Source organism: Phascolarctos cinereus, unplaced genomic scaffold (genome assembly GCF_003287225.1).
Source record: "Phascolarctos cinereus isolate Bilbo 61053 unplaced genomic scaffold, phaCin_HiC Scaffold_4;HRSCAF=312, whole genome shotgun sequence".
In the NCBI taxonomy this organism is placed as follows: Eukaryota; Metazoa; Chordata; class Mammalia; order Diprotodontia; family Phascolarctidae; genus Phascolarctos; species Phascolarctos cinereus.
In genome coordinates, this window is record NW_027555847.1 from 125602581 (window position 1) to 125614947 (window position 12367).

The 12367-nt window shown below is 40.9% G+C and overlaps 1 protein-coding gene across 1 annotated transcript in view; it reads right to left on the reverse strand.

Moving 5' to 3' along the window:
* GTF3C1 (general transcription factor IIIC subunit 1) overlaps positions 1-12367 on the reverse strand; it is a 121797-nt gene that overhangs the window by 12867 nt on the left and 96563 nt on the right. The window contains 2 exon segments of the mRNA XM_021006270.2: positions 2748-2920; positions 11895-11988. Of these exon segments, the coding sequence (XP_020861929.1) occupies positions 2748-2920; positions 11895-11988 (267 nt within the window).

The window sequence follows — 12367 nt, forward strand, 5'->3', positions numbered from 1 at the left end:
TAATAGGAAAGACAATACACAACTATGTATAAACAGTGTGTGTGTGTGTGTGTGTGTGTGTGTGTGTGTGTGTGTTTAGGAGGGAAGGCACTAACATTACGGGGGATTGGGAAAGGCTTCTTGAAGAAAGTGGACTTTTAGCTGAGACTGGAATCACTTGATCATAAAATATGTGGACTGGAGTAATGGATAAGAAGACTGGAAAGGTAGGAAGGGGTCAAGTTATGAAGCCAAACAGGATTTTATATTTTATCCTGGAGGTAACAGGGAGCCACTGGAATTTATTGAATCAGGGGAACAGTGACGTGGTCAGTCCTGTGCTTTAGGTAAATCAATCTGCTACTGAGTGGAAGATGGACTGGAATGGGAAGAGAGCTGAGGCAGGGAGACCCACCAGAAGGCTACTGCAATAGTTCATATGTGAGGTGAAGAGTGCCTGTACCAGGGTGGAGGCAGTGTCAAGAGAAGAGAACTGGTCTTATACAAGAATTATTATAAAGGCAGAATCCAAAGGACTTAACAGCTGATTGGAGAAAGATGGTGAGAGATAGTGTATCAAAGGCTATAGAGATGTCAAGAAATGCTGAGATCAGGCCATTAGATTTGGTAATTAAGAGATCACTGGTAACTTTGGAGAGAGCAATCATTTAACTTGTCTTATTATTTTCCTCATCTACAAAATGAATAGGTGAGAGCTGATCATTTCTAAGGATCCTTTTGGCTCTAAACCTATGATTCTGGTTGCCTGAACGAAACATTATAATTGAACCGAACCCTACTTCAATTTGCTATTTAATCTCAGCTAAGCTTTCATGGGTATATACGATAATCCTTTAATCCTTCCCTGACTCACATTCCTCACAGTGGCCATTCTAAGCCTCTTCTCAAGCCTCCCACACTATCCACTCAACTTACTCATCTTGCCTCTTAGTTGAGGGACTCACCTCCTACCTTATTGAGAAAAAAAGACCATCCAGCATGAGCCCTCTGCTTTTCCCTAACTCCACACTTTAAAATCTCTCTACCTTGTTCCTCTCTGCTCCAGTGTCTGAGGAGGAGGTAATTCTTCTTGCCAAGGGTAACCTCTCTACTTGTTGCTTTTGTTTTCATGCTTTTCCCATCTCTTCTGAGAATTTACATCCTCCAGCATTCCTTCTTTCATGTTTCTGTTTACTAGCTCCTTCCCAGGTGCCTACAAACATCCCTAGGACTCCTTCTTTCATAAAAAAAATTCTTCACTTGATCCTGCCATTTCCTCAAGTTATCATCTTATGCCTTTCCCCTTTCCTAAGCCAAATTAAAAGAGTTGTCTATACTTGGTGCTTCCCCTTCTTCTCTTTCCATTCACTTCTCAACCCTCTGCAATCTGGTTTTGGACCCCACCACTCACTAAAATTGCTCTCCTCAACCTAGCTGACATTTTCTCTCCTTGGCCTTCATGATATGGTGTTTTCCTAGTTCTTCCCCTTCCCCTTCTGAACGTTCTTCTTGGTCTTCCTTGCTGGATAATCATCCATGTCCCATCCCCTAAGTGTAGATGTCCCCCAAGGCTCTGGTCTGGGGACCTCTTCTTCTTTCTCTCCAAATTCTCTACACTGGGTGATCTCATCTGTCCCCATAGATTCAATTATCATCAGTACTCATATGACCTCTCTACATACCCAGTCCTAATCTCTGTTCTGAACTTCAATCTTGTATCTCCCAATCTACCTCAATGTCTCATAGGCATCTCAAATGCAATGTGTCCAAAACAGAGTTTATGATCTTCCAACCTACACCTTCACACTTCTTTATTTCTGCTGTGGGCACCATTACTCATCGAATCATCCAGGATCAAACCTCACTGATGTTTACTTTTTATTCCCAACAGCCAATCAGTTGTCGATTCTAATCAATTTTACTTCTATAATACCTTTTGCATATAACTCATTTTCTTCATTCATAGAGCACCTATCCTAGTTTAGGCACTCATTACCTCTGCACTATACCAATAGTTTCCCAACTGGTCTCTTTGCTTCTAGTCTCCCCTCCCTCCATTCGGTCTTCTACAGAACTAACAAATGATATGATCAAACTTGTACTTCATCTGCTCAAAAATCTACATGTACAAAAATATTTATAGCAATTCTTTTTGTGGTGACGAGGAATTAGTGTTTGAGGAGATGCCTAACAACTGGGGAATGGCTGAACAAGTTGTGGCGCATGATTGTAATGGAACATTATTGCAATATAAGAAATGACGAGAAGATGCTTTCAGAAAAACCTGAAAAGACTTACATGAATTGATGCAAAGTGAAGTGAGCAGAACCAGAACAACACTGTACACAGTAACAGTAATACTGTACGATAATCAACTGTGAAAGAATTAGCTATCCTCAGCAATACAATGATCTAAGACAATTCTGATGGAATTATGACGACAAATGCTATCCACTTCGAAAGAAAGAACTGATGGGAGTTTGAAGATCAAAGCATACTTTAAAAAATTTTTCATTTTTCTTTCTTTTTTTGGGGGGGAGTTTCCTTTCACAACATAATTAATATGGAAATGTTTTACATGACTACACATGTATAACCTATACAAAATTGCTTGCCTTCTCAATGAAGGAGCAGGGGAGGGAAAGAGGGACATATGGAATTCGAAAAATGTTTTAAATGAACATTAAAAATTGTTTTTACATGTAATTAGAAAAATATAAAGTATTAAGCCCCCTCCCCTGAGTTCTGATAGATACATGGGCACTCACCTATAGTAGGTCTGTGACAGCTGATAAGACATGGGCACGAAAGGCAGGGCACGGCTTTTTTTGGGCCCCAAGGTATGGTTCACACGACGACGGTTCACAAGACTTCTCTTCTGACACTCTACAAAGGCTTTCACAAGGATGTGGTCCTTGTACTCTCGGTAGAGACGGAAAGTCTGTAACAAAGCACAAGCATGAGATCGTGGAGACTAATGTCACAGTGGTCACAGGATCAGTCCTTTTCACTGACTAAAGACACAATGAGGAGACCTCACTGAGCTCATCTTCAGGGACAAAAGTCCAAAGGGTCATGTGATTTAAGAGAAAGGATAGGTCACCAACTCTGAACAAAAGAAATTATTATCAATCAGCATCCCTTCCCTCTGATTTCCAGAAAAGTAATATTTTGATCCTAACAGGTGTTTCAAAGGAGACTTCCCTCTCAGATTTTAAGAGATACTACGCAGAGATAAGGAGGGAGATGGCTGTCCCACTATTTGTTTACATATCAACAGTCAACCAAGCTGTCTGTCCTACTGTGGATCCAACTGCTGGTGAAGTTTATCATGGAACTTGGCAGCCAGCTAGTTTAGAGTTAGAGAAAGAAAAATTAAAAGGATGATGGAACCCAGTATTGTCTCTATAAATCAATCTATAAAAATTTACTGATTCTTTTTCATGCACAAGGCCCTGTTCTGGCTTTTACTTGATAATCATCTGAGCACAGAAGGAGCAAAGGGTAAGAGAATGCTAGATCTAGAAGAAAAATCAGGCACAGAGGTTAAGTGGCTTGTCCTAAGGTCACACAGTGAGGAAGAAGTGGAGGAGAACTTGTCCCTTCCAATATGTGGATGTTTCCTAGAAGAACATGAGAAAAGATATGCTGTTTTCATCACTGTTATTTAACACATATGAGAAGGTTAAGACTTAGTGGGGACATGACCATTGTTTTCAAACACCAGAAGGGCTGTCATATGGAAGAGAGATTAGACTTTTCTCATTTGACCTCAGAAGGCAGAACTAGGACCAATGGACAAAAGTTATAAGACAAGAGAAAAAGGCTTGCTATTCATTAGGACTGTCCAACAATGGAATAGGTAGCTGCTGGAAACTTTCTGTCACTGCAGGTCTCTGAACAAAAGCCAAACGATCATTTGGATCAGGGATTCTGTAGACAAGATTTCTGCATTAGGTAGGGAATGGATTAGGTCAATGAAGTCAAGCTCAAAGAGAAACAGGGGCCACCTAATGTAGACATGAAAATTCTTGAAGGCCATACACAGACTTTGTCTTAAAATGCAATGAATTTATCTTTTATTGTATTTTTACTCATTTTGTTAAATATCTTCCAAATACATTTTAAACTGATTCACGACTCAGGAGTGTTGTGGGTTGCATATGGCCACCTATGGAGTAGCTGACTTGAGATCCTTTCCCAACTTAAAAGTTTTATAAATGCATCTATGAGGCCCAAGGCTATGGGATGCCAGGATTTCTGGGAAGTATAATTACAGGGATACAGATTGCTGGACTGAGACTCACCCATCCTATTTTGATCTTTCTCTTCTTTTTGCTAAATAGTCTGGTGGATGAACTTTTCCATAAAGCAAGAGCCTATGATTGACACGGTAGTCTAGCAGAGGAAATAATTCCTTAGTTCTAGAGTAATGATTAAAGAAGTTGGGGTTTACTTTCTGATTAAAGACGTTTTGGGTTTCAGGTTCCTCTGTAGGAAGTGTAGCTGTAGACTACCTATCTTCTACTTCCCCTAACATCTGCTTGCCAACAAAGATGTGTATATATGTATGTATGTATATGTGTGTGTGTGTGTGTGTGTGTGTGTGTGTGTGTGTGTGTGTAACAAAATTCATCCAGTCATATAATCACTGACAAAGCTGGAAAAGTTCCTTAGTCTAACCCATGACCAAATAATGAATGCTATTTGCAGTGTTCTCTAACCTCTATTTCAAGAATCACTCAACACCATTTACTAAATGCCTACCTACTACATGTCAGACGATGTGACAGGTGCTAGGAATAAAAGATAAAACTGAAACAACCCCTGTCCTCAGGGAGCTTACATTCTATTGGGGAGATAACAGGTACATAAATTAGCACATACAAAATAAAGACAAGTTAAATTTGGTGGAAGATGAAGGAATCACAGAAGGCTTTAGGTAGAAAGCAGAGTCTGACCATGGTTTTGAAGGAAACAAGGGATTATATAAGAGGTAGAAGTGAGGAGAGAGGTGAATATATTACAGACACGGGGAACAGCTAGTAGGAAGAAGATAGCCAGTCTAGCTGAACCAAAGAGTGTGGGAAAGAGAGTAATATATAAAGTTGGAGAGGTAGGTTGGGGCTAGGCTGCTGGCTTTACAACCCAAGCAGGAGCTTATATTTGATTCTAAAGGTAACAGGGAGCCAATAAAGTTTACTGAGTGACATAATCAGACTGTCACTTTATGAAAATCACTTTGACAACTAGTTTATGTAGGCTGTATTGAAAAGAGTGAGTACTCGAGGCAGGGTAAGCAATAAGCTGATAATATTCCAGGTGAATGGTGATGAAGGTCTAAACTAGTGTGGTGGCAGAGAAGAGATGCATATGAGAGATGGCACAGGGAGAAATGGCAAGATTTGGCAACTGACTGGATATGTGAGGATGGAGAGTAGGAGTTAAGGATAACAGCAATGTAAAGAACCTGGGTGATTAGAAGGATGGTGGTTCATTGACAGAAATAGGGAAGTTTGGAAGAGGAGTGGGTTTTAGGGGAAAGAAAATTAGTTCATTAGCGGAGGAGATTTCCACAAAAATAAATAAGAACTCACTATATCCCAGGGCAAGCCATTTCAATTTTAGACAGTGTTAATTGTTAACAAACTTTTTCTCATATTGAGACAAAAACTGCTGCCTATTAACTTCCCTTAATTGTTTCATCTTTCTGTCCTCTGGGAGAAAGCAGAGTCAATATATTCTCATAGGTAGGCTCTTTAAATATTAGACTTCTCTTCTTCCATTTCCTTTAGTCCAATTTTTCTTCATATGATAGTTTCCAGACTTCTCATCATCCTAGCTACCCTCCTCTGGTCATGTTCCAGCTTACTGATCTCACTTTTAAAATGTGATACCCCAAAACTGGATCCTACATTGCAAATGATATCTAAACACAGCAAAGACCAATAGACTATGACCTCCCTCCTCCCCGCTCCCCTTGGGGACTCCCACACCCCTGTTTTGGACACTAGCATAACCTAAGATTGTATTAACAGTTGTAGCTGTCACAAATAACTAACACAAACAAAGAGGCATTACAGCAAAACATCCACGGACACACAGGGCAGAAATTATAGCTCCACTGGGGAGAGTGTAAAAACCTCCATTTTCAACCTCATCTCCCCTAGTAACATTTCTCTGACCTTCATGTCCTAAAATAGATTCTAAAGGGACATTCATATGGCTTTCGGATACTCTCCTCAACTCTTCATTAATGGGCTCTTTAATTGGGCCTGAAGGAGCTCCAGGTTGTGAAAAAGGGCCCTCCAAGCAGTTTCCCAGGAATTACCTGCTATGACATTTATTTCCATATAACACAGAATTAGTTTTGGGATTTCATAATTATTAGTACTGGAAGGAAGAGGAGCACTGTGGTGGAACAGAAAGATCACTGGACTAGAAATCAGAAGACATGGGTTTCCTTTAGCTGCCACATACAAGGTATGTGACCTTGAGCTCACTACTTTACCCTTTTGGGCCCCAGTGACTTCCTCTAAAAATATGGAAGTTGGATCAGTTAACATTTATTAAAGGCCTACTATGAGCTACGTTGTGCTAAGAACTGGGGATACAAAGAAAAGGGAGCTTCCTCAAGGAGCTCACAATATCACAGGGTAGACAACATGCAAACAAATATATAGAAAGTAAGCTATGCAACACAGGATAAATAGGAAATGATTAATAGAGGGAAGGCACTAGAATTAAGAGGGACTGGGGAAGGCTTCCTGAAGAAGATGGGATTTTAGCTGGAACTTAAAGGAAGCCGGGGCGGGGGGTTGGAGGGAGAGTATTTCAGGCAACGAGACAGCCTGAGAACATGACTGGAGCTGAGAGATGAAGGGTCTTGTTTGTGGAACAACCATGGATCAAAGAGTCCATGGTAGGACCAACATCTAAGAAGACTGGAAAAGTGGGAAAGGGCTAGGATATGGAGAGCTTTGAATCCTAAACAGAGCATTTTGCATCTGATGTGGAGGTGATAGGGAGTCACTGGAGTTTACTGAATAGTGCAGCAACAGGATCAGACCTGCCTGTGCTTTGGGAAAATCACTTTAGTGGCTGAATGGAGTGTGGACTGGAGTGGGGAGAGACTTGAGGCTGGCAGACCCACCAGCAGGCTAATGCAATGTTCCAGGCATGAGGTGATACACCAGAGTGGTGGCAGTGTCTGAGGAGTGACGGGGGAGTGTATTTGAGAGATGTTGCAGAGGTGAAATCGACAGGCCTTAGCAATAGCTTGGGAGTGAGAGGCAGTAAGGAGGATGACTCCTGAGAGACTAGGGGGATGGCTGTTGTCATCTACAGTAATAAAGAAGGTGGGGGGAGAGTTTAGGAAGAAAGATACTGAGTTCAGTTTTGGATATATTGAAAATAATATATGTTCTGGACATCTAGTTTGAGATGTCTGAAAGCCAGTTGGAAATGAGAGACTGGAGGTCAGCAGAAGACTGGGGCAGGCATGGTAAATTGAGAATCATCAGCATAGAGACAGTAATTAAATCCATAGGAGTTGATGAGATCACCAAATGATCACCAAGTGTGGAGGGAGAAAAGAGGACCCAGGACAGAACTCTGAGGGACACCTATGACTGGAGGGTGGGATCTGAATGAGGATCCAGCAAAGGACACAGGAGTGGGGCAGATAGGTGGAAAATCAGGAGAGGCTGGTGTCCCAAAAACCTAGAGAGAAGAGAGCATCAAGGAGGAGGGGCATCAGTGGTGTCAAAGACTGCAGAGAGGTCAAGGAGAATGTGGATCTGGAAACGAAGAGATCACTGATAACTTTGGAGAGAGCAGTTTTGGATCAGATGATGACAATGATGGTGACTTCCCTTCCATTTCTAAAATTCTATGAAGAGCTTTAGATGCCAGAACAGTCCGCTATTACTACATATTTTGGAGCAGGAACTTGAAATGGTCAACTCTGTGCTTTGGCTCTATAAATCTGTGTGTGGGATGGATTAGTGTGCAGGGAGACTAGCGGCAGGCAGGCCTACAGGAGACTACTAGTATACAGTGGCGGTGAGAGATGACGAAGGTCTGACTTAGGGTGGTGACTGAAACAGCAGATAGAAGTGGACGTAAGAGATACTATGGAGGTACAAAAGACTTAATTTGGGCATGGAGTTGATGGGGGAGGAAAGGATGACATATTGCAACTCTGGGTGGCTGCTTCCCTCCTCTGAAGACAAAAAGAGGCATCCAATGAACAGTCTATAAAAATGCTGTCATTTGGGGCAGCTAGGAGGCGCAGCGGATAGAGCACCAGTCCTGGATTCAGGAGGACCTGAGTTCAAATCCAACCTCAAACACTTAACACTTACTGGCTGTGTGACCCTGGGCAAGTCACTTAACCCCATTGCCTAGCCAAAAAATAAAAAATAAAAAAATAAAAAATGCTGTCATTGTACAGGTCTTAGCAAACGTCAAATGCTTAGAATTCTTATATGGGTTTATAGGCTCCATATTCTTCTTTCTATCCTAGTTAAGGCCTCACGCTACATGTTCTTTGAGGCCAAGGCCTGGTTTTCACTATGTCTTAGTTTTCCCTGGTGCCTTGTCTATAGCAGGCACTAAAATACTTGCTCTACTGGAATGGATGGCTATTTGGATTCCTCCCAAGAAGGCGAAGAAACACTGGAGAAGAAAGACTGTGGACCAGTGCTGCTCTAACTCCTCAAAAGGGAAGGTTGTTCAAAATCACACTGGGAGCAAACAGTAACTCAGGAATCAACAAGGGTCTCCTGACCCCCAGTTCAGTGCTATTTTCATTATGCCATGCTGCCTGAGATAGTATGGCTTACTGCTACCTCTCTGGTCTCCAAAGCACACCATGGCATTTAAGGAAATATCTCATATGTGGAGGAAAGTATATTTACTCACAAAAGAAGACAACATACACAGCTAATAAACTTCAATTTGCAGAGATCCCAGGCATGTTGATAGAATTCAGATGGAAGCAGATGGTTTGTTACTTCTCTGCTCAAACCCTAGAATTTTTCTATTAAAATCCAATTAAAATTCTACTTCCTCCAAGAAATTCTTCCATGACCCTCTACCCTCAATCCTTCTGATGGTCCTTACCCCAAAACAAAAGACCTTTTACTTTCTGGATTTCGTAATGAATTTCAGTTAAATTTGTGGGGATTTACAGTTATTTTTTCTTTCTCATTTTATCCTCCCAATGTAAATTCCACGAGGGCAGGGACAGCTGTCTTTTCTCAACTTTGCACATCCTTGTGTACCTAGTACAGTGCTCTGCAAACAGTAGGTAACTAACATACATCTGTTGAATGAATGCCCTTTGAATGAGCCACAACAGAGCTGTGGAACTCAACCACGAAATATGTTTTTCCTGCTATTTCTGCTGGGCTCCCTCTTGTGGCCAAAGTAATGAATTCTTCTCCTTTAATACCTGAGGATACTAAGAGTATTCCTATATACCTGTTAGCTTTAAATGAAAACAAAACAAATTTTTTGTTTTAAAAATAAACTCTTCCCCCACCAAATTAAATTCCTTGTCCCTCCCCTTTATCAAAGTAGTTTGCATGCATAAAGTTAAACTAAGAGGCACTGAACTTCAATGCTAAAAGCTAATACAAAGTGAATTATGTCAGAGGGTCACGAGAGATGACTTCTTATGCACAAGAGGAAGCATGATATGGGGGACAATGCATTAGACTGGGACTTAGAATACCTGGAATCAAATTCGGCTCCACTACTTACTAGCTATATGATCTTAGGCAAACTGATCCACCTATTTGGTGTCATCTCAGTTTCTTCATTTAGAAGACAGATATACTAAGTTCCCTTTCTACCCCAAGAGCTAGTCCATCAGGCTATATATCTTAGACAGACAATGTAGACAGACAAAGAAAGTTAAGGTACACCCAAAGGCACTTGAGAAGCAGTGATGGATGTGCAGGGTACAACATACTACCAATGAAGAAGGGCTCAAGAGAAGAGAATTTTGTAAAAGATGCCAGCAGAGAGAGGTGCAGCCATTAAAGGTGGGCCACTCAAGCAGTGGGAGTGAGGGGTAACTGATCAACAGTCTGTGTGCTCTACTGGTATTTATCCATGTGGAAAGACTATGTCAGCAGAGAGAAGTGGATGCAGGCCACTTTGTGGAAATATCCACATCGATGAGATCACATATCAAACCTGGAAAGACCTATATGGTCTGATGCTGAGTGAAGTGAGCAGAACCAAGAGGACTTTGCACACAATAATAGCCACGTTATGCGATGACTAATATTGTTAAACTGAACCCTTCTCAGCATTACAAGGATCTAAGACATCTCCAGAGGCCTCGTGATGGAAAATGCTGTCCACATCCAAAGAAAGAACTATGAAGTTGAATCGCTATCACTTATTTTTACCTTCTGTTGAATTTTGTTTCATCTTTCTGATGGTTCCTCCTATTGGTTTTAATTTTTACTTACAACTTCACTAATGTGAAAATATGTTTAATAGAAATGTAAATATAAAACCTATATCAGATTGTGTGCTGTCTTGGGGAGGGTGGGGGGGGGAGGAAGGAGGAGAAAAATTTTCAACTCAAAAGCACATGGAAGTGATTGTTAATAAATCAATAAATTAATAAAATTGGGGGGGAAAAAAAAGAAGCTGAGAGACAAGGAAACAAAAGAGGAGGTAGACAAGATGATTTATGTTCCAGGGTACCCCAGAGATAACTTGGCTCCAGCATGGAGTAAAGGACCTGGGTCTGAATTATCCTTCTGTAACTTACTACCTGTGTGACCTTGGGCAAGTTACTTTGCTTCTCTGGGTCTCAGTTTCCTCACCCATAAAACAAGGGGGGTTAAACCAGAAGATCCCTAAGGTCCTTTCAGCTTTAAATCCTATGACTTTGAAAATGTGGCAGTTCCTTAAATGTATTATTTTTATTGTTTCCCTATAGTTCAAAGGGGATTTGAAGCTGGAAGGCACTCTAAAGAGGATATCTTTTGATAGATGAGAAAGCAATAGAGGAAGGATTTAAACCTAGACTGTCCGAATTCAGTGCTGTTTCCCCCCACTACACCATGATGCCATCTGCAAAAAAGCCCTTAGAAAATCTCCAGGTAACTGCTTCAGGATGAAATGGGAGATGAGAGAAGATGCTACTGTGCTATTTGTCAGGGGAATAGGAGAAGAGAAGGCAGGTAGAAGAAAGGGTATTGATTTCCAAGAAAAAGAGCAAGGATCTACACAAGGACAAAAGGGGGGGGTGAACTGTGGCTCTCCTGGGATAAAAGAAGGGATTGAATTTGGAGGCTCTGGCCTCTCCAAATCTTTTACTTTCCCTGAAAGCTGCTCTCTATTTAGATATTAACTAATTTTTTTTTAAAAAGAAGGTAGTAAAATCTCTTAAGAGCTAGGACCAGTGGTGCAAGGTTCCATTAAACACTTATGTGCTTTAATTTCCCCTTCCTCTTAATCTTTTTCATTTGGGTATCAAAAACATAAATGAGGAGTTTTTTTAAATTCTCTGGAAAAGTAGAAGCCTTAAAAGTCCCCAGAACATTACATTTTCAACATGCAGTAATTACTAACATCCAAAATTCTGGGCACTAACATATATAAAAAAAGAACAAACAAACTCCCCAAACTGGCCGTCTATGTTCACTGTTGCTTCAATGACATCCCCATCTCCCTCCTTTTGCTCAATTTCCTGTTTTCAATGTTGCTGCTATTCCTTTTTCTGCTGAAGTGCAGACTGTCTGCCTGCATGGACCCTCACTCCTCTCACATCCCATGGGCCAGAGAGTGGTAAAGACATGGCGGATATAAATGGCAGCCTCCTCTGCAGCGTTTGGAATCATCAGCAAACGCCGTGCATAAGGAGGAAATACCAATCTGATACCTACCTGAAATGACTGACATAACTTCATCTGATTATCCGAGAGGGCCAAAGTACTCTGGATTAGGTTCTGCAGCACCAGAAAGTGAATATCATCCACACTGAAACAGAACAGGCAGGTGACAAGAACGTCAAGCCGCGGAGACACTCTGAATTCAATACTGACACAAAAGAGTCAGCAACCTCGTAAAGTAACGGACAATCAAAGCAGAAAAAAAAACTTCTTGGCACTGAATCTCCCTAGCTGGTTGTCCTTGGCAGACAGAAATGTTTTGAAACTGTCAACTGGGGCAGGTCAGAAGATGATGTTGCCTTATTAGACACATCAAATCAACTAATATAGTGATTATAATAAAAATAATTTAAAATAGCTTTTACTCTAGAGAGAAAAGATTTTTCTTAAGGCACACAATTTAAAATATAAAACTGATACTAGTTTTTAGAACTAAAAGAAAAGTAGACATAATGCAGTTTTCCTAC